At 41.4% G+C, this 21,008-nt stretch overlaps 1 protein-coding gene across 2 annotated transcripts in view; it reads right to left on the reverse strand.

The window, feature by feature from the left end:
- LOC126642706 (bifunctional heparan sulfate N-deacetylase/N-sulfotransferase 3) overlaps positions 1–19,405 on the reverse strand; it is a 45,500-nt gene extending 26,095 nt beyond the window's left edge. The window contains exons 1-2 of one of the 2 annotated variants that reach the window (XM_050320562.1): positions 19,261–19,405; positions 12,206–13,332 (exon numbers count right to left, since the gene is read on the reverse strand). In XM_050320562.1, coding sequence (XP_050176519.1) covers positions 12,206–13,186 — 981 coding nt within the window. In that variant the 5' untranslated portion in view covers positions 13,187–13,332; positions 19,261–19,405. Of the gene's footprint in view, positions 1–12,205; positions 13,333–19,260 lie in introns of those variants that run through there. The other variant, XM_050320563.1, reaches the window with a different exon arrangement.
- Between the last annotated feature and the right edge of the window lie 1,603 nt (positions 19,406–21,008).

Consider the following 21,008-nt stretch of genomic DNA (forward strand, 5'->3'; position numbering starts at 1 on the left):
AATAAATCACTGGCAGCATAATCACTGTCATAGACACAGGACTTCCTTTTCCATTTTTCCTAAGCTTACATACTAGGTTGGGGAAAATTCTTTCTTCCAGAAATCAAATGTGAGAATTCAGTATACAATTACATATCATTTCTTCACCAAAGAAAATCTCAGAAAAAGCCCCTTTTACAATCCAAGGAATAGAAAAAAAGTTTTCCCAGCAGCAAAACAACAGATTTTCTCATCTCACAAACAGGACAAACAGGCACAGACAGATGATATGGGCTGTCAAAAGCTTCTGCTCAAGTAAATCAGCTGTAAATGCAAGGATAAAATTCCTACTGTCAAACTTGCTTCCCACTTCCATAGCCAGGAAACCATCCTGCCTCCTGTCCTCAAATATCTCTTCACATGGTTTCACTTCAGAGTCTGTCACTGAGAAGTTACAAGTGTCAACTTGTCTTTGGTAAACAGACAGTTGTAATTTCTTCAGCATCAACAAAAATACCCAGACCCAAATGTCTTGACTGATCAAAGAAATCAATCAAGAATGCCTCGTTGAACTCTGCTTCCAAAGAGGAATGATGACTTCTTTGTGCAGTCATACCAACATATTTACCACTATTTTCCTGCTCAAAAGCTGCTAAGAAACTTTGCCACTTGAAAAGTGAAAACTCAATAGGCTGTTAATTCTACTTGTAAGCACGTGGATTTTAACTCAACTAGCAAGCAGACAGACACAGTGCTGCAGCATTAACATCTCACACTTCAGTACAGGCTTTCATGTCACCAACAAAAGCAAGGTCAGCTTCATAATTTTCCAAAAAGTTTTTCTCTTCCTCCTTCTTTTTTTTTTGGGAAGCAGATCTCATCTCCCAACGCTTGCTTTACTATTTTGTGTCTGACAATGCTATCAAAGGAGCCATTAAATTAGGAATTACTCTGCTTTGAGAAAAACTTCTAATGCCACGTTGGTTCTTTAATAAAGGCAAGGACCTTCTGAAAAGGAAGGACAAACTAATAGAAAGTGCAGTGTGAAAGCACACCAAGCCCCTTTGTGGGAGCTCCTATGCAGAAGTAGCTTTAATTTTCCATACCATATTTCCTCTTTAGTCCAACCCCTGCAAGACAGGGAGGAAACAGAACTGAAGCCATTTTTTAAGCTTCTGAATGGGGTTCTTAGTACAGAGGTTTAATGAGCTGTAACTGGTGTGATGTCCTTTTACTGTGCTCTTTCTGTGACATCACTTTGCCTTTCCACCCTCTGACAAGAGGAAACAGGAGACAGCCTCAATGAAAGCCCATCCCAAATGTCTGGGAATCATTATTTTATTGGACAGACTACTTTGCTTCAGTGAAAAACGTTTCCCTCATGATAAATTATGTATTTTGGAACATCATTAAAATTCAACATCTACTCTTTCTGGATTTCCAAGATTAGCACTTTGACACCCATTATCATAAACATTTAACCTACACAGGAGAAAGAATAATTGCTTTGGGTGTACTGGGTGTATCCAAAAAAATATTTTGAATATCCTCCAGACAAAAGGAGAAGAAAGCTTAAATTGCCTTTGTGTTCTCTCCTAACAGAGCTGACACTACAGAGAGGGCAAGAGAAATAAAAAAAACAAAGAAAACTTTCAGCTCTTTGTGCAAAATGTTCTGCTGGCAGAGAACAGGCAACCCAGTTTCCCCTCAAAAGGTCAATAAGGTATCAGGCTGGACAGATGCTACCCCGATGAACATAAACTCTGCATGCACAAACTTAGTGCACCAAAACCACTGCAACATTTTGGATCCCACTCCAGTGGGAGTTTATATTGAAATAACATACCTTAAGTTTCTCAGTGCCCCAATATAAGAAAAAAAATTCAGGAGCCACAACTTCATTTTATGTGCTCAGATGCTATAAATAGGTGTCTGAATTTGAGGTCCACTCAAGGATCCAAGAAATATAAGTAGCCACTTTGGAAAACACTGCTTAAATGATTTCAATCAAAAGTTTTTCATCAGAACACACTGTTTTAAATGTCACTGGGTCTTCCTTTGGAGCTGTTTTTATATCACATACAATAATGATCTTGGTGATAGTCCAATTACATATTTCCAAGTAGTTAGGCTCTTTCATCTAGGTGAATCATTTGTCCAACCAAGAGATTTAAGAAATATTTGGAACTTCTTTCACCAACTTCTCGCTTGTTAGAAGCTGAGGTAGCAGTTAATGAGAATAAGCTAATTATGGCAAGGTAATGTGAAGGTTATAAATACTTGGTGCCAATGCTATGTAATGAAGTAAGCAATTAGCATGGTATTTTCAGGATTCTGTCTGAAATTCTGCATTATTAGCTCCTAATTAAGCTGTACTTAGATGAAAGAAGTTACTATTACTAAACAGCTAAGTGATCTTGTTATTATGCAGTTAACAGAAATAAAATGCAGCATTTCTTTAAAATAAAGGTCAAAAAGAAAATCCCAGACCAGTTGAAACAGAACAAACATCCTGCTGCTACATATTTTTCCCTGGGTTTTGCTCAGACAGGATTCAATAGAAAACTAGCTGGTTGCATTTTTACCTAACACTTTGCCTGCTTGTGAAACACCAAGTATGAAGAGGTAAGTTCTCACAGTATGACAGAACTCAAAACCAAAGCGGCTCTAAAATGCATTTGGAATCTCTTCATATTTATCCAGTTAAATTCTTGTGATGTGGTCATGGCCAGCACAGCAAGAAGGTGAGTTTTGTTAATAGAAAGCATTTCAGGTGGCTGTGCTGCAGTCACCACCCCCCCCCCAACATGCTGCCTGAGCTCTGAGCACGACAGCCCATCTCTCAGGGTGACAGAGTGGTTCAGATCCTGTTCCAGTTCACTTCTGGGCCGCTCTGCTCTGCTCTGCCTGCTTAGTCTGGCTTGTCTCCACTGCATCCCACCAGCAGCAGATAAATTCTAAGGGTTGCTCATTGATTCGTGTCGACACTTGTCTGGCTCCCAGTAAATGTTAGGCATTACACCTCTGCACCCCCTCATTAGACAGCCCACACTGGTACAGCTCCACATCTTGTTTGGAAGGGTGCACGGTATTTTGTCACAGATAAAACAGCGGCATGGCTGTTCAGTCTAATGGGGCATGTATTTTATAGTCACCCAGCTCAGAATGGACAGAGGTTATGATCCAAGCTCCTAGCACCACATTCATTATCAACAGCACATTTGCTTCTTATTTAATGCTTCCTCAAATGCCAGTTCCAGCTTTAGCTCTCACAGCAGCCAACACACACAGCAGGCACAGTCTGGCTGGAGGACAAGCCCTCCCTGATCCAGTGCACACTGGCCAGCCTTGCGGCTCCGGGCCCTTTCCCCCTGCTGTTGGCACCATGTGGCTCTGCACAGCCACTGAATGCTGAAAATATCTGGAAGGCTCAACCCTGGAAGGACTTCAAAGCCTAATCTCTCAGCAGCAGAGACCACGGGGCCTCACCTGATGTGCAGGCACCTGCAGCTGGGTCACTACACCTGCTCCAGTCTGACTGTCTGTGGCCACGTTACTCTGTCCAAAATGCCAGGTTTTGAGGGACACAATTTCAAGTCCACCTCTACACCCACGGCTTGCATACAGAAGACGAAACTTGTTCCGATAAAACCTAGTTTCCCACAGATTTGTCTCCCAAATTGCTATTCCCACGGTGCAGTAGCCTGCACTCCCCCTCACAGTGTCACAGGACCTGCCCTGTCCATCAGGTCTCTAAGGCACCTCCTCCCCTCTCCGCACTGCCCCACACATCCCATCCAGATGATGAAGGGGCAGCCCGGGCTAGCACCAGCTCCAGGACACGCCACCTGGATTGGCCACAGGCAGGCCATGGAATGGTTTGGGTTGGAAGGGGACTTCAAAGACCGTCTTGTTCCAAGCCCCTGCCATGGGCAGAGACACTTTCCACCACACCAAGTTGCTCAGAGCCTCATTCACCTGGCCTTGAACACTTCTCAGTTTACACTTTTTTCCCCCCAGGAAAGACTAAAACACAGTATTTGTGTTAATGCTTACTTTTACCTACTTAAGAACAAAGTGTAAATAAATGAAGACTCAAACCTTGTAATTTATATAAGAACCACCACAGAGCCAGTTGCTTTCCCGGTTTAGTAAAGCACAAGACCCAAAATTATCACATCACTGGCATGTTAAATAAAGATTACTCCATGGGCTGGGCAACACACTGATGACACAGTCCATTCACAAATGATTCTTAGATATTCTTTTTTTTCCTAGTAGAGTCAAAAATATTCTTGTGCATCTCTTAAGACTATATATGATTAAAAATATCTACCTTTATCCCTATATCTGGGGTGAGCTGAGGCACCAAAAACTGCTTTTCCCCCTCTATGTCCCACCTTTATCAACAGAAAAAAACAATCCTTGGCCAAAAAGATTTCCATTTTTTCTGTCTGAAAGTTCCACTTAAGACACAGCTGGGAATTCAGTGTTAGCTTGCTCATCAGCTATGGGTCACAAATATTTATCTTTTGTTTTTCTCTTTATGAGTAGTTCTAAAGCTGCTGAATGAAATTCCCCAGCTACATCAACATTGGTATAAAAGAAGCGACAAAAAAAGAAAGTTTCCATAAAATAACAGATATAACTCTTTTCTCAAGCCATATTTTTTATGATTATGTGTAGTCAACACAGAAACGACATAAGGACTTACTTCAAGTTAATGAAGACTTGGGACAGTTTCATTTGACTCCTACACAGTCTGAGGGATATAACTGGGCAGAAAAAAACCCCAAGTGAAAAATATGGGGATGATTTTGTTAAAGTGTTAAAACACACCTTTCCTGGTTTTGCATGAGTGTTCACATTTCTAAAAGACAAGATTACAAAAACTACACATACATAGTGAAGTTCCCAGCTGGCAAAGTCTACACTTGCAGCCTCAAAGCAGCACGCAGGAATCCAACTGAGCTCTGCATTTGATTAGACTGTAAGAGATTGAGAATATATCTTAGTACAAATTCTCTGCCAATATTATATTCCTTCCAATAGCATATTTCATGGCCTTTTGCCAAATCTAATTTTTAAAGAGTTACATAATCTTTTCACTTCCTTTTGCATATTAGCCTCTATTCTGCTACTTTTATTGGCTATTCTGCCTACATTTAAACACCTCTGTGCCTTACATTAAATATTTTTATCCCTCCTCACTGTTAACACCCTGCAGACATCTGCAGCCTATTGCTTTCTGCTTGGGTCATCGTTACTTCCCGAATTTTTTAGTCTTCATTTTTGTGCTCAGATGTTTCCTGACTATTCTCGTGTCTCTAAGCACTCTCTAAATATTTCTGATCGAGTGGTGCAGAACTGAGTACAATATTCTAGAAACCTCCTCAGTCAGTAAGATGAAGTACTTTACTGATGTAAAATGGTATTTTTCATAGTCAGCTTGAATTTCAAACCAGTTTTCATTACAAACTGGGGTATATTTTAGTATTCATCTTGGGTTTAGGATATTTTCAAGATCACATTTTCAACGCTTCTACTACCTGTAACAATGGCAGTGAGAAAGGGATAAGAGAAATGTTTCACACCATAACCCCCCTACTATTTATATATAAATGCAAAACTATTTTTCAGCCTCCTTTTAAGTGCTGTTAGAGTTCTACCAAAGACAACTCTGAGGCATCTTTAGTCCCATCTTCCACCCTCACTTTTTTCTTCTTGCCAGACTGTGCCTTTCTTGATGTGACTGAAGATGGGGAAGGAGGAAGGCTCGCTTTTGGAATCATGTTTCACAGCTAATGGCTTTGATTTCTAGATCTGTCTGCAGTGTGTTTTCATCTGTTGGTTGCGAGAGTTTTATTCTATTTCATTAGCAGCAGGAACTGGATGGCAAACTTGTAATGTGGAAAAGGCCAGAATAAATCTGCAGCAGCCACGAGCACAGGGAGGAATCTGTGCAGCTCTGTGGGAAGCTGTATTACATTATTGTTACTTGTATCATCGAGGTGCTTTCTGAACAAGAAGAGCCTCTGACCATGAGAATCTGCAATCCAAGGAAAGAGAGGGACTGATGTGACAGCAGGTTTTGTTTTCAAGGCCAGATGGATGAACCCAAACGCTGCTGAGTTTAGGTTATGCTGGAAACACTCCAAGTATGCACAGTCACATGCAGTTTTATCTCATCCATGAAAATATTCACCTACATTCCTTAAGTTTAAGTTTCCAAGTAGGCTGAGGAAGACAGAGCTTGTTAACTAAGTGGCTGTGAGCCAGAAATGATCACTGCAGGCTGGTACACCTGGTGAATCCAAGATTTTGTGTGGATGCCTTTGGATGGGAAGCATTAAACTCAAGTGTAAAAGTATCTCTGCATAATATAACACATCAAAGTAAAGCAGAAACAGTGTTACCAAATATTCAGTTACCCCACTTGATCTGAGGGCAGTGCAATTCCTTATGTTTTAAATAAAATAGCTCTGATATCACAAAACTCCACTGAGAACAGAAAGATCCCATTGTTAAGGGTTACATTAAGCCTAAGGACATCTCACCACCACAGAGAAATGTGGGGAATTCAAAAAAGAAAACATATTACTCTCATTTTCTGGAAAGATTTAGGTGACTTAATCCGTAGTGCACATTATCTTACTTGGAAAGCACCAGGGGATTCACCGAAGATTTCAAGATTTTCTTACCGTGGTTCTGTCCTGAAGACAGAGCAGGGAGTGTGCAACCAACAGTCAAACCTGGTGCTGGGGTGGAAGAGCTTGAAGGAAATCAGCCCTCAAATATCCTGTGTCCCCAGGGTCCCTCTGCAGTCACCCCTCTCTAAAAGAAAATTTTTATCCAGCTTTCCATCTCAAACATCAGTACCTCTAACAAAAAGAGCTGGAATGTATTGAGCAGCAGTTGTAACAATTTTACTTGATTAAAATTCATAGAAGTTGATACATAAACCAAATTGCTCTTAGATGTTACAATGACTGACTGGTAAAGTGTACTTTACGCTGGTAGCAGTCCATAAAATACATAAAACAATTTTTATAACTTGTTTTAAAGTTACATTTTAGTTCTGAAATCAAATTCTAATCCTCTACTGTCTCACAGTGCATATTATTACACACTACTGCAGCTGAAACAATATGCTCCAGTAAATCAGTCCTAGGGCATCAGACAGCTACACAGACGCTGTGCTTGATAATATTCCTTTTCCTTGACACTTTTTAAAGTGCAGAATGCCCTTTTTCCTTGCTATTTCCAACAAGTCAATACAAAACACTTTAGGAGTTTCAGGTCAAATTAAGAAAGAATGTATGTAACACAAAGTAGACACATTGAACGGTGGTATAAAGGTAGTACAGCTGATGGACTGGGAATGTAAAATGATTTAGCAGAACAAGAGTTCTTAATCATTAATTTGTCATGTAATTTAAAGAGGTGATTAAAAAGGTTTTGTGAACCTCCCCAAAGGAAAGATTTATGGCTCAGTGCAACCAAACAGCCCTGAGTATCTCTGGTGGTTGTGCAGCCGACACATTTGATGACACATCTGTCACTTCTTTCCTGATAACCTTCTACATGATCCTAGAGATAAAGAAGCAATTAACTGAGAGAATCAGACTTCCTCCTGTGACAGGAACCATCGCTTGTCTTGACAGTTCAGCTTTCTGCACCTTTTAGAAGTTCTGCCTTAACACAAAATATATCTAAGCTTCTCTTCTGAGGCAAATATTTACATCATTCCCAGGCAAGAGTGACTGAAAAGACACATGGTTGTCTTCTTAAAATTTATGGCCAAGTGGAATGCTTTGCCATGGGAAGTTCTGGTTTCTTTCCACAGATGCTGCACAGGGTGAAAAGACACTTAATGGGTTTTAAACAACGGTAATAATTTAAACTGTGCTGACTAATGTGGATGAATCTCATACAGGGAATAAACAACTAGCTCTTAGGGGGGAAATCTGTTTTTAAGCAGAATTGTATTAAACAAAGGGTTAGGCCACCAGTGCACTAAGGGAATAACAAAAAAGTGACAGCACTGGCTTTGAATAGGAGCACTGACCTGACCAAATGCAAATGTTTATATTTGATCTTAGTCACTCTAGAAGCAATTTCTGAACAACAAACAATTACATACTTTTAAAGTGCAATTCACTTCAGCAGTGCCTGCCTAAAGATGAGCTATTTTCCTGTGTTGTCTGTGTCCACATGGAAAGTTAGAGGACTTGCTCTGGTATAGATTCCTGTATTATGAACCTCAAAATCTGGCTCAATGCTCTCCATTATGAGAAGGATGTTTGGCACAGATGATGCACCAAGTGTGGAGCTCTTGTCCAACTCTTCCATGACTAATGCTCCAAGGCTGCAGACTGAAGCTTGTATTGCCCATTTCTGCATTGCCCAAGCACTCCCAAAACAGAATCACCAGAAAAGACCCATCTTCCCTCTCCAATAATGGATACGGTCAATATGAAGCTTTTGGCTTGCCAATCATACAAGAATAATTAAAGGGGTAGGAAAAGATTAGGCTTACATGAACAAAGAGAAAAGATGCCCCTCCTGACTTCAATTCAAAGGATCTCTTTTGAAAAGCACACAAAGGACAAGGCAGTCAAGGAAAGATCACGCAGCTAATTATGAGGAAAAAATAATTCCACAGTGTTCTAATTTTTCATTTGGCAAATGTGATTAACTCTTAAGGAACCACAGAACGTGCATGTATTGGGGAAATGAAGGAAAAGGTAGACCAAACCAAACTGTCCAAAACACCAGCACTGCACAAACTGTCAACAGGAAAAAGAAATCACATTTAATTTCTCCCCTTTTATCAGCTGCTTTTCCCTTGAAAAATCTCAATGCTTTAGAGTCATAAAAATTTTACAAAGAGTAGCTGTAACCAAAAGAGATATTAAATTAGTAGACTGTCATCCAGGACAATCATGGTCTATTAAGATAAACTTACTCGGTGGATATCTAAATAGATTATTCTCTGTATGTCCATTTAAATGAATTACTTGCACTGCACGGGCTCTTAGTCTTTCTAAAAGACACAAGGAAAATAAAATATAACATTGTCACGGCATAATGGTCCCTCCTGCCTGACAGACAACAGGAGAGAAAAAAGTTACTGAAAAATGTATGTTGAGATGATATTACCAAGCTTATTTTCCAAGTAGGAGGTAATTAGACTATGGAATCGTTCTCTTCCATTATTTCTATTATACCAGAGGAAGACAAAGTAAATAACTATGAAGATGGATGATCATTGTTGATGCAGTGACAGCTACTCAGTATGTTACACTGAAGAACTATGTTTTATCAGCCCAGATTTTACAGATACAGGCAAATCTGTAATAGTAAGGTAACCTAAAATCTGCAGCACTATTTCAAGTTTTCCTGCTCTTTTTTCTTGTTTTTTAATTGAAGTAACTGTGGTGAAATTGGAATAAACTTCATCTGTTGTTTAACAAAACAAACGATTTATTAGTTTTACAGGATTTAGGTTGATAAACTCTATTTCTAAAAGATTTTCAGAAGGGCTCTTTATGCCTGTGTTCCTGACACTACAGGTACTCAAGCTGAAGTACCACCACTTTGTCTCCTCTTTAGAGGTGCAGAAGACACTCATATTGGAGGGTCTGCTTTTGACTTGACCTCTTTGAGGTCAATATATAATACTGATAAAAAATCACCCCTTAAACCTTATGACAGCAATTTTTGTAAGGGCTCAACTCCAATTCACACACTTTAAAGGGTAGGGCAGTTTAGCCTTGTGCCAAATATTAACTCTTCTGGCCTCTTTGCACATCTCATTTAGGTATCTCAAGAAGAAATTCCCCTGCAAACCTTATTTTACAGGTAGTCGGGATCTCCCTCCATGGTCACAGTCAAAAAGCACCAGGACATGACCCAACCCAAGCAGGGGGGTTGGACCAGCTGACCACCTTACTTTTGCTACCAGTTGTGCATTAACCCTCCAGTTCCTGAACTCTGTCCTACCCAGAGAACAGTCAGAAGCAATCCTAGAGGTCCTCTGGGCGGTGGGAGCTTCCTGAAGAGTTTTACATCGATTTGCGTTAATAGAGCACACGTAGAAACATTCCCCTCACTCTCAGCAAGCCCCCAGTCCTACCACATGCAGCCTAAAAACATTAAATAGGAAACATGTCCAACAAAATTAAAGCACAAAAGAGCATCCTACTGAATTCTGCATTGTTAGTATTTAAAATGTAAGCTTAGGAGAAAGGAATTAACCTGGAGTACTGAAATTATACAAAGTCGACATTTAGCAACCCATTTTGACACTTGCAGCGCCCAATTGTCCGTCACAGTCACTGCAGCAGAGCTCAGTAAAACACTCCTGTTTAATGGGATGTCATTTATCTGCAAATATACTTTACAAGAGCGGATTTTCAGCTACTGCAAACGGATTTGGTTTCATTCATTCCACATGTCATTGTGCCACAGAGGATAACTCCTTTGATATTAATAGTAATGAAGATGCATTGCATCTGACAGCCCTAACAACATGTTTAATAGAACATTTTAACTATAAGTAGGTGAAGAATCAGAAGGGAACACTTTTTTTCAGATTCCATTGTTTCAGAACACAGTTCTGTATAAATGAAATTATCCTACTTAAAAGTTATTTCCACTTTGATATTACTTCTATTTAATTTGACAGTTTTATTATGGGAAGATTACATTCTGACATATTGCAAATTATTCTCCCCAAACAATACAGTTTATCCTTCTGTATCTGCTTTAATCAAATTTGTCTCAACAGCCTCCTGCTTCTGGTAAGTAATTCCGGCAATTAAACATCCTAACTCATCCTAAAATGACAATCCAAAGGTGTCACTTGCAAAGAGAAACAACACAAAACATACTGTCTCAAACTGCTATTGCACAACACAGCGAGAGGTTTAGTCAGGCTTTATTTTACAAATTTTCTCACCAGACACTGCTGCTTCTGCAGAAAAGCAGGAGTTCTGCAGTGATGTGGGTCAGACCTTATTTCTTTCCTGTGATCTGAGTCTGCATTTAGGAGATTCTCCACTCACTCAACCTAACTCAAATACTGCCATCATGTTCTCCACAGAAATTCCATTTATTAGCTTTCCCCTTTATTTCAACTCTCTCCCTTGAGATTTGTTTGCATAAGGAAAGCACCAACTTAATTAGAAGGTTGTATTTCAGTTATAATTGCATGTGAAGAGAATGTTTTGGAAAAGAGTGTATGCTGCAATTTTAAAGCAAATTAAAGTTTAACTGCAGGTTCAAACCTTTTGTTTAAGGAAGCACTATATGCAGAGTTACAAAAACTTGGTTAAAAATGAAACAAAAATAAACAACTGCACACACTGCTGTCCTCATCTTTCCTTTTCCCAGTTCCTCTTTCCATTAAGAAAGTTCTAACAAAACATTCTCCTTTATTTTTAGCACAAATGGGGTAACAATCAGCACGTCACAGATTTTTAGCTTATAAAGCAAGTAGAGCTGTACAAGATGACCTATAATTACCTGCTCGGAAACAACACTTCACAAAACACAAGCCACTTACACAGGAAGAAATAACGTTAAGATGTTACTGCTACTGACCCACAGCTATCACCTCACTGCAACAGCACAACAGAGTGGAAAATGACCTTCAGGAATGCACCACTCCAAATTTTAAAATGGAAATCATCAAGTCATTCAGCGACAGAACGAGCTTTTAAGACCAATATTAACACAAACCTTCCTTGCAAGGAAGAGCCATAAAAGAGAGATAAGAGAGGTGAAATGCTGCAAGCAACTCCTGACATCTAAACCTACTTCAAGCAGCTAATAACCCAGCCTATTCTTCAAAATTTATGCTGACATTTACTATTGCTCACCACATTTACCTCCTGCTTGTAGTACTAGCTGCATGCATCACTTATGAAGAGCTCCTGGGTCCAGCCCTGAAGTCCTGTGCTTTTTCCAAACACAACTGAAGTGTGTGCTTAGAGAGAAGGGATCATCAAAGCAGAGTAAAACACTCTGCAATTATGTTTAGAATGGAATCATGACTACTCAAAGACAGACCAACTGGTTTCTCTACCAAGACCCAAGCAGTTTGTTTGTAATACTTTCTGATCTACATCCGCTGTGAGTTCAAACCACTAACAACTATTCACTTCAAGAGAAAAAACCATCACTTTGCTGTAATGACCATTAGTTTGTGCACATACTGTACCTGTACATCGTTGGTGTTCATCCTTGTTCCCTCCTTCCCAACGAAGATGTCATCTATGTCAACCAGAATGTACCTATCCAAGGACAGTCTGAGCTTCTTTCCAGTTAGGAAAGAGATGGCATCTATGAAAATCAGCTTGTGCAGCCAAAAATTCAAGTTATTGCCGAAAAGGACTCGTTGTATCCCATCGTGGAGCCCCAGGTCATGAATTACCGTGGCATAGAGAGCACTGAGAGCAGCAGGTGGAGAAAGGTTTTCCGGTGTCTTTACTTTTGCAAATATCACTGGTTGATAAGCTGTGTGATTAATCTGGAAAACAGCCCAGTCATTTCCAAGCAAGGGCCCTTTCTCCAGCTTAGAAGATTTAGTCACATGGAGCAGTGGGGAATGAGGGTTAATGCAACAGTCCTTAATACCCAGATTGCTGTGGACATGGAAAGGAAAACCCTTCAACTGAAAGCTCTGCAAGCTGTTCTCACTGCCTTTGTGAAATCCAATCACACCTACACCATATTCTATACAGTACTTATCTAGAAGGCCTCTGTTCCAAGAGTCCATATTCACATACTTTAGAATATTTTCATACACTATGAGAGCGTATTTGCCTCTATTCTTGTCTATAAGCACCGGGAGGTCACCTTTCCCAGGAGCAATCTCAATGTGGAACTGAAATCTGCTGGATTCCAAGATGGTTATTATATCTTGGCCTAACGTGGAGTACTGGCTTTCCACAAACACCAGCACTACAAGGTCTGTCCTCAGGGGATCAAGAGGCTTCATGGTCTTCATCTCCATCAGCTTGTATGGCAACAGTTGAGGATCACCACATTCCACTTCTGAAGAGATTTCAGGAAGTTCATTTTCCTGTTTGTAGCCATTATACAAGTAGTAGGCAGAAATAACTATGCTCACCATACAAAAAGTGGCCAGCAAAATAACTGTTCTTTGAAAATGTCTGTGAAGTTTCAGGATAAAACTCATGGTGTTTACTTGCCTTAGATAGTTCTCGACAGCAGCATGAAAAACAAACACAGATTCTCAACAACTTGCTCCAGTCCTGTGAAATCTTTATGTCACCATTGCAGCACACACATCTATCTTCCACAGAGCTTCACCAGAGGTACAATCTAAGAAAAAAGAAAACCAGACATTTAATTGGGGCACTGCATTTGTGAAGTATCATCCCACTTAAATTAATGGGGAGCAAAGAAAGCACTACCAGGCAGAAGTTTGGGGACCAACAGCTCAAAACTTTGCAGTATTAAGAGTGATTTCTCCCTGTTCCCACTTGCTGCCACGTGCATTTGAGAGTCTTTAAATCTCACTTGATCCTCCTCACCCCAGAGGATCGAGTAAAAGAGGCACTGAAAATGCAAGATATGACAGCAAAGAATTTACTGTGTTTCAGAAATTCTTTTTATCCAAAAAGTTAACTCCAAGTAGACAACTGTTGACAACCAAAATACTGAAAATCTACAACCTTCTTCCTCCCACCCCCAACAGGCTGGGGGACATGATCAAACAAATTCTATCTTATATTAGTTTTTGAAGAACCAAGAAGTTCTAAACATAACATGCACATTTGAACTGTTGTATGCACACATACTGATACTATATGTGTTACAGAAGTATCTTAAAAACACAACCATTTTCCTGCAACAGCAGAAGAAAACAAATAGCATTTTACTGGATTGTGCAACTGCTCAAATTGTTAGAAGCACATCACATTGCTTTGCATTAAAAAAGCCATCCAATAATCTAGCCCATAAATTTGAGAGGAGACAGTAATAAATCAAAGGCTAACTTAAGAGGCAGATCACCTTAAGGATATACCTGTGTTCCAACTCGTACTTGAGGAAAGCAGTCATTTTTCAAAGCAGCAGTCCAAGTGCTGTCAAAATGTCCCCAGTAAAATAACTGGGCAGTGTGACAAGCATAAAATAATTATCCTAAGTTATAAAGGAAGGTTACAAGCAGATTTTGAAAAATATTCATGGTGTCAAGATCTAGAATGTGCCATTGTAACTTCAGTGCCCATCCATGCCCATTTGTATATGGGACTAGGATAAGCTATGCATGTGGCATTAACATGGTCACTTTCCAAGAGCTTAATCCTTCCATTCTTAGGGGTTTTTGTTTGTTTGTTTGTTTAATATTACCTTATAACCAAGTTGGTCTTTCACTCCAGGTTTTAAAAAAAAGCTGAAAAATATGAAGTATCTAACAGCACCTATGTAATGCTCCCAAATTTAAATAAACTTCAAAGAATGATCTTCCTAGCACCACAATGCGCATAAAGTAAAAATATATGACGAAAAGAAATTCCAAATCATCCTGGTCTTCAAAACTGCAAAATTAAGCATGAAGAGCAAGCGTACATGAGCTGTCTCACTCATAGTTAAGATTCCCTTTAAACCTGCATCTCACCAGATAATCCTGCTGTCTGAACAAGCAGATTCTACTCTCTCCACCTGCTACTCACAGACATATCAACCCTTTCTGTTCTGGGAGGATTTACACCCAGCCTTGAACCTTCCCTGCAGCTGCACAAAGACCTGCTCATAGCTTTTAGGCAGGACACCTGCCTTGCATGCAGGAATACAGCCTCACTAATCAGAGGGAGACAAAAATAGAACATAATCCCAGCTCTCAGTTTCTTGAGGCATGTATAGGAAAAGAAGTTAAAGAATGTATAAAGACCTAACAACCTTTAGAAGATGTCAAAGAACGTTTTCAAGTACTGAGATGTCTGATCCTCGTCATACTCACTCAGAGAGCATCACTTGAGATAGCAGAAAAGAGACACTTAAGGAGTAAGAAAGAAGTCAGGTGACAAAGAAGGAACTCCATCCTGAATGAGTAAAACCAGAGAGATGTTTCCAGACAGATGATTTTTCATTACACACACGAAGGGTTCTCCTCATTTTGCATTTCCAATTCAGCTGCCTGAGTGCCAAGAAACATAATTTTAGTGGCTAAAATTAACACTTACTGCGTTGTCTAGAAAAGCTGAACGTACTCCCACTCCTCCTCAATAACCACAGACCTGGCTGGTGTAAAGGAAAAATGACAACTGACAGTGGCCCAAGCTCACAGCAAGGCAGGGCCGGTTAGACAGAGTTGGCTGAACTGCGAATTACAGAAGGGCTGCAACCCAAGAAACATTTGCAGAATGGACACAGTTCCTAATGCCATTCCATGAAGAAGAAAATCTGGAGCCGGCCCAGAAACCTCTATTTTCTTCGAGAAAACCCCTGTCATTGCATCCTTAGCTCCTAATTGCAGGTGCCTCCTGGGGCTACAGAGTGCAGCTGTAAGGAGGAGCGGCTGGAAATGTCAAGACAGATGTGAGGTTTGACTCTGAGGAATGAGGAATTCTCCAGGACACAGCCAGACTTGGCACGCTGAAGACAGTAAGGAAGGGGAATGGAACTCAGTCAGGCACAAGTTTGAGATGCATGCTTTCTTGTATCAGCTTGATGCTTATGTGATTTTCACTTACTTAAGGACTGGTTTGCGTGGCAAGAGTTCAAAAGAACACAGAAAGCGTAACATAAAAACCACAAAGAAAACATGCATTTAATAATATCAAAACAGTTTCAAAGCCTTGACAAGGTGCAGTTGCTTTCCTTGAGGAACAGCAGCGTTTTACTCTGAGCGACAGTACTGGCTGGATATTCTAATGCCGTCTTGCAGCATGTGCTACAGTAACTCATCATGCACCCACCGTGAGAGTGCTATTGACATCTCCGAGGTGCATCACCCCCAGCACACTGTGGAACCTACTGAGACCACTCCAGTGACCTCCAGCACACCTTCAGACACGGCTTCGGGGAAAATGGTCCTTGTTGGCTGTCACTTCCAACAGTAAAATCAGACCAAAGGTGTAAGTCACAATGTACCAACAGGAGGGAGCTGTTGGAAGCAGCATTTCAGAAGAGGACAGTGCTTATGGAGTCTTACTTTCATGACAAAGAATACAGTATTTTACAAAAGAAAGAAGTCATGATAACTCAAAGAGCAATAAAAAAAACAACCTAGGTATAAGAAAAAGGCTTAAAGAAAAAAAATAATCAAAGAGTCTAGAAAGTCCTTGCAAGAGTTCAAGCTTGTTAGTATTGTTTCAGTGAATCCTATGTTCCATAAAGGTACTCCTGGGATAAGTTTTACCTCTAAAATGATTTGTATGGTCTTTTTCCATGGCCTGAAGCAATAAAATCTGACTCATTTTTTCTTCATCTAGAACTTTATTACTTTAGGACACTCTGCATTTAATCTCCTACAACCTGTGTTTGATCTCCTATTTTGCATTTTCATGCCACCATCTGAAAATTCAGACCAGAACCTTCTACCTGTGCTGTTCCAAGTATGAAGTATCAAAATGCTTCCTTTAAGGTGAAAATTAGCAGCTTCGAATATTAAGAATTTGCTTCTAACTTCTGGACTCACTAGGAAGGAGATGATTCTGCTGAGAGAAAGCTGAGTCATGGAAGTAAGCTTTGCATTTTACTCTGAATACAAACAGCAAGGCTCTATGTCCTTCTCATCTACTGTAGAAGTGATTTCTGCAGCCCAGGACTAACTCACACGAAAATCTTGTGGGTACAGGAGAAAACTATCACCTTATTAAGTGGAAGATTTACTATTCCAAGCAGTACTGCTGGGCAGCCACAATTACAGGTATTTGCAGCAGCAAGCATCAAATAGATGCATTAGAATAGAGATTTTCAACTAAGGGTTTTTATTTGGGTTTCTTTTGGTTTGAGTTTTCTTAAATTCACTAAGGAGGTAGTTCTGATGAGAGGACAAATGCCACGATGAGCTCTAAAGAGCTGAACCACACCATAAGGAGCCTGGCAAGTTCCTGCTATTTGCAGCCTCCTCTAGTTTGTTGTTTGATTGGTAAAAATAAACGACCAAATCCTTGGCTTCTATAAATCATTTCAACATGATAACCCTAATGGAAATGCTTCCAAGAGACAACAAATGCTTCCAATGGCTGGGGACTTAGCTTACTAATGAGATGCAGCACACACACACAAAGAACATGAAATTCCAAGCCTTCACTTTTTGTTTTCTGGCAATACAATTTATCCAATAAATAGCACAGCAGCCTCCCGAGAAGTCTCCTCTTCTAATAACTCTTATCACAATGTTCTGGTTCTGTTCCTTACCAAGCTGGCCACTATCACAGTGCTAGTTGACATACTGCTGATTTTTAAATGAAGGCTAAGTTTTAAACGAAGACTAGACAAAAAATAGACATTATTCAGCATATTAATGTAGGTATTTATATCTCCACTGATCTGAATGCTATTTAATTTCCGTGAGCATACAAGTCTGCTCTGGCCAGCCACAATGAAATATGACCTTAAAGGGAGTATTCTGGAGTCATATCAGTATTACTAAAATGGAAATCTTTGGATATATAAATGACATGGCAAGGAGCAGCAAAGTGCATTTGAAGAAAACCAAACCTGGGATAGACAGCAGTGCTCATATTTTAAAATAATTATGAAAATATGAAAGTAGTCTCCCAATACTGAGTGCCCTTACTTACAACATTGTTTTACTGACTGGACTATTCAAGCAGTGATAACTCAGACAAGTAAATCCAGGCTGAGAATGAGACCCCATGACTGCATATTAAAAAGACATTTTCAACTTGAAAAGATGGTGATATGAGACATGAATTGTCAGGGGAAGTCTTTAGGACTCTTTAGTATCACATAACAAGCCCTGGAATGTGTGACTATTGAAGGGCTTACATTCTCTCATATCTTTAAAAAAAACAACAAACCACAAGAAAAAGGAATGGCTTGGACAGAACAAGAATTCGGGTGGATAGAAATGCTTTGTCAAGCCCGTGGGGCAAGCAGTTCCCAGTTTCTATTGTACCTATGACACCTTTAGCTCCATGCTGCATTGTCTCATGCAGTACCACAGACCCTTACAGGATAGGAATTCATGCATCACAGTTCGTCGTTAAAGGGTATTTACAAAGATTAAATATACAATATTTAAAATAGTTGAAAAGAAGGCTTGGAAGACTTTAAAAGAATACACAAGTTGTTGGGTTTGGTCTTCAAATTACTATTTTACCTTCACATAATTCTTTCAACTGAAAGATCTTAAAGCACATGACATCACATACAATTTTTCTGAGATAAACCCTATTACTTTTCAGCACTTGTAGAAAAATCACCATCTAAAGAGAAACGATTTCCTCAAGATTTTTAAGATAAATGTACTGCACATTCTCTGGTCTATGCCCATACCTTTAATTCCCCCTCTCACTTCTCCCACAAGTGCCAAGCACAAGCCAAGTGTAAAGAGTTAATAAGGCAGAGTTCAGCACCTTCAGTTCAGTTCCTTCCGAGAGACCCAACTGGGGATGGTGACAGGGAGAGAAATCCCATTTCTCCCACCTTCCACTTTATTAACAAGAAAAAAAACCCATCACACCAAAACCTGAAGCAATTATCCAGCACATCAAGTAGTGAATTAAATAGTATAGAAGTTTTCTGCCCTTTCCCGAAGGTTGCACGTGACAGCTGAACCGAGCAGCATCACACACCAATTTCTGATGGGATTTGGGAATCCAAGCAGCAATAAACACCTGAAGTTATTAATAATTACCGCACTACGCTGACTAATTTTGTTCCCCAACAGAGCCCTCGCCAATTCCCACAAACACTAGAGGGCAACCGCGTCGCGCGGAATAACTCCGTGAGGAGAGGGAAAAGCCCAGCTACCGAAAGGCTGCTGAGGGGACCGCGCCAGGCAGATGCTGAGTGCGCCGAGAAACAAGGAAAACAAAACCAAACCCCAGGAAACACCACAGAACCAACCCGAAATCGCTGCCTCCCTCAGCGGGAGCCCCATCGCCGGCGGCCGCCCCGTCCTGCCACGCTCCCGTCCCGGGCGGTGCCCGCGGCGGGGGAGCCTCCGGGGCGACTCGGGCGCAACTTTGCCGGGGGGACGGGGCAGGCGAGCGCGGAGTTGTGCGGCTTCGCCCCGCCGGGCCCGCGGGCACCGCAAGCCCCGCTCTTTACCTCCAGGCGCGCTCCGCCGACATGTCCCCGCCCGGTCTGCGCAGCTCCCGCTCCTTGCCTCCTCTGCGGAGCCTCCTCCGGGAGAGGCGCCGGCACCCGGCGGGCGCGGAGCCGCCCCGGGCGCGGGAGGTGCGCGGGGCTGCCCGCCGGGGGTGCAGCTCCGCCCGCCCGCCTCGCCGCGCCCTCCCGGAGGAGGAGCCGCTCCGCGATCGCCGGCGAGGGGCGGGTGGGGGCTCCGCTGCGCCACCGCCCACTTCACCGCCCTTCCCTCCGCGGGAGCCTCGCCCGGGCCGGGCCGGGGGCTGCCGTGACTGTGGCCCCGGCCCCGGCCCCTCAGGCTGTTCCCGCCCGCAGCCCCCGCGGGGGCTGCACCTCACGACACCTGCAGCGCCTTCTCTGCGAGGGACCCGAGGGCGGGATTCCCTCCTGTTGTGGGGTTTTAAATAAAGAATGATTTATGATTTTTTTTTTTCTTTTTCCTTCTCTGAAAGAGATCTAGCAAGCCCCCGCCGCAGTCGCGCTGAGGGGAAGTTTAACTCACACCCTCCCGTCAAAACCCTCACTGTCGCTGCAGGTTTAGGTCTGACCGATTTCTGAGCCGGTTTAAATGTAGTGCACAAGGTTGGAAATTCTGTAAGGTCAATTATATTTTCTCAAGACAATATGGGGTTAAAGTCTTGAAGGAATGCGTTTGCAGCCTCACTGCCTTTCTTTATTGAATTTCCTAACCCCATGTTAAACAGAGTTAGTCCCTCTGTATTTTTCACTGATACTCTGCATCCCTCGCTCTGGAGATGGGGCTATTCCATTACTGCAGGTGAGGGAGTTACGATTCCCTGTCTGAACCGCATTAGCTTTCACAAATGGGAAATAAAATTAATAAATTTTACAAGTGCCCTTTTGATCTAGCTAATTTACCTCACAATTGCCTGGTGATTGTTAGCTCACCTAATGGCTGACAGTTCAATACATCAGATTAACTCCATCACTGGCGGTTGTCTGTCCAAACCTCCCTTTCTATGACTAACTGAAGGCAGAAACTTAAACCAAAGAAAGCTTCAGTCATCTGAACACTGCTTTTCCAAACATCAGCAGAATTTACAGCAATTAATTCAGGAATGCTGTTATTTTCTGCATTCTCCTCTTTTTTTCTCCCTTTTATTCTCATGACAGACTCTAAACACCACAAATTTTAATGTTTCCTAAGCTAAAAAGTAGTGCAAGGTCTCAGGTTCCATGAGCTAGACTTCTAGGAGGACAGAGGACTTACCACAAGGACTTTGTGAGGTTAGTAACCCCTGGAATAGAGAGTCCATCTAAAATCCTGTTGCTCTCTCAATATTCTACTGAAAGCAATTTTCTCCCACATTAAGCTTCTTTGACTGTGTGGATATGCTGCTGCTGTCTTGTCTTGTAGCTTCTCTATTACAAAGGATTTTTCCTATAACAGTTTATGTGGTATGGGGCAGGAGGCAGCCAAAAATGACTGAAATTCTTGGATGTGAGCTCAAACTCACCGTTTCCCTCCCACTGTTCTTTGTGAGCAGCTGGCACTGTTTTTAAGGCATTGCTGGCCAACATGGACAGAGGAGCGTTGTCCTCGGAAGCACCTGGATGCTCACAGAGATGTGCTAGACATCTCACAGCTGAGGGCTGCACCACTGCACTTCAGCAGCTGCAGCACCGAGTGGTTCTGGCAGGAGTATTAACAGCTTTCATCTTTCTTGGTGCCACTTTTCAGTCTTTTG

Source organism: Myiozetetes cayanensis, unplaced genomic scaffold (genome assembly GCF_022539395.1).
Source record: "Myiozetetes cayanensis isolate MyiCay16 unplaced genomic scaffold, myiCay2020 scf24, whole genome shotgun sequence".
Taxonomy (NCBI): Eukaryota; Metazoa; Chordata; class Aves; order Passeriformes; family Tyrannidae; genus Myiozetetes; species Myiozetetes cayanensis.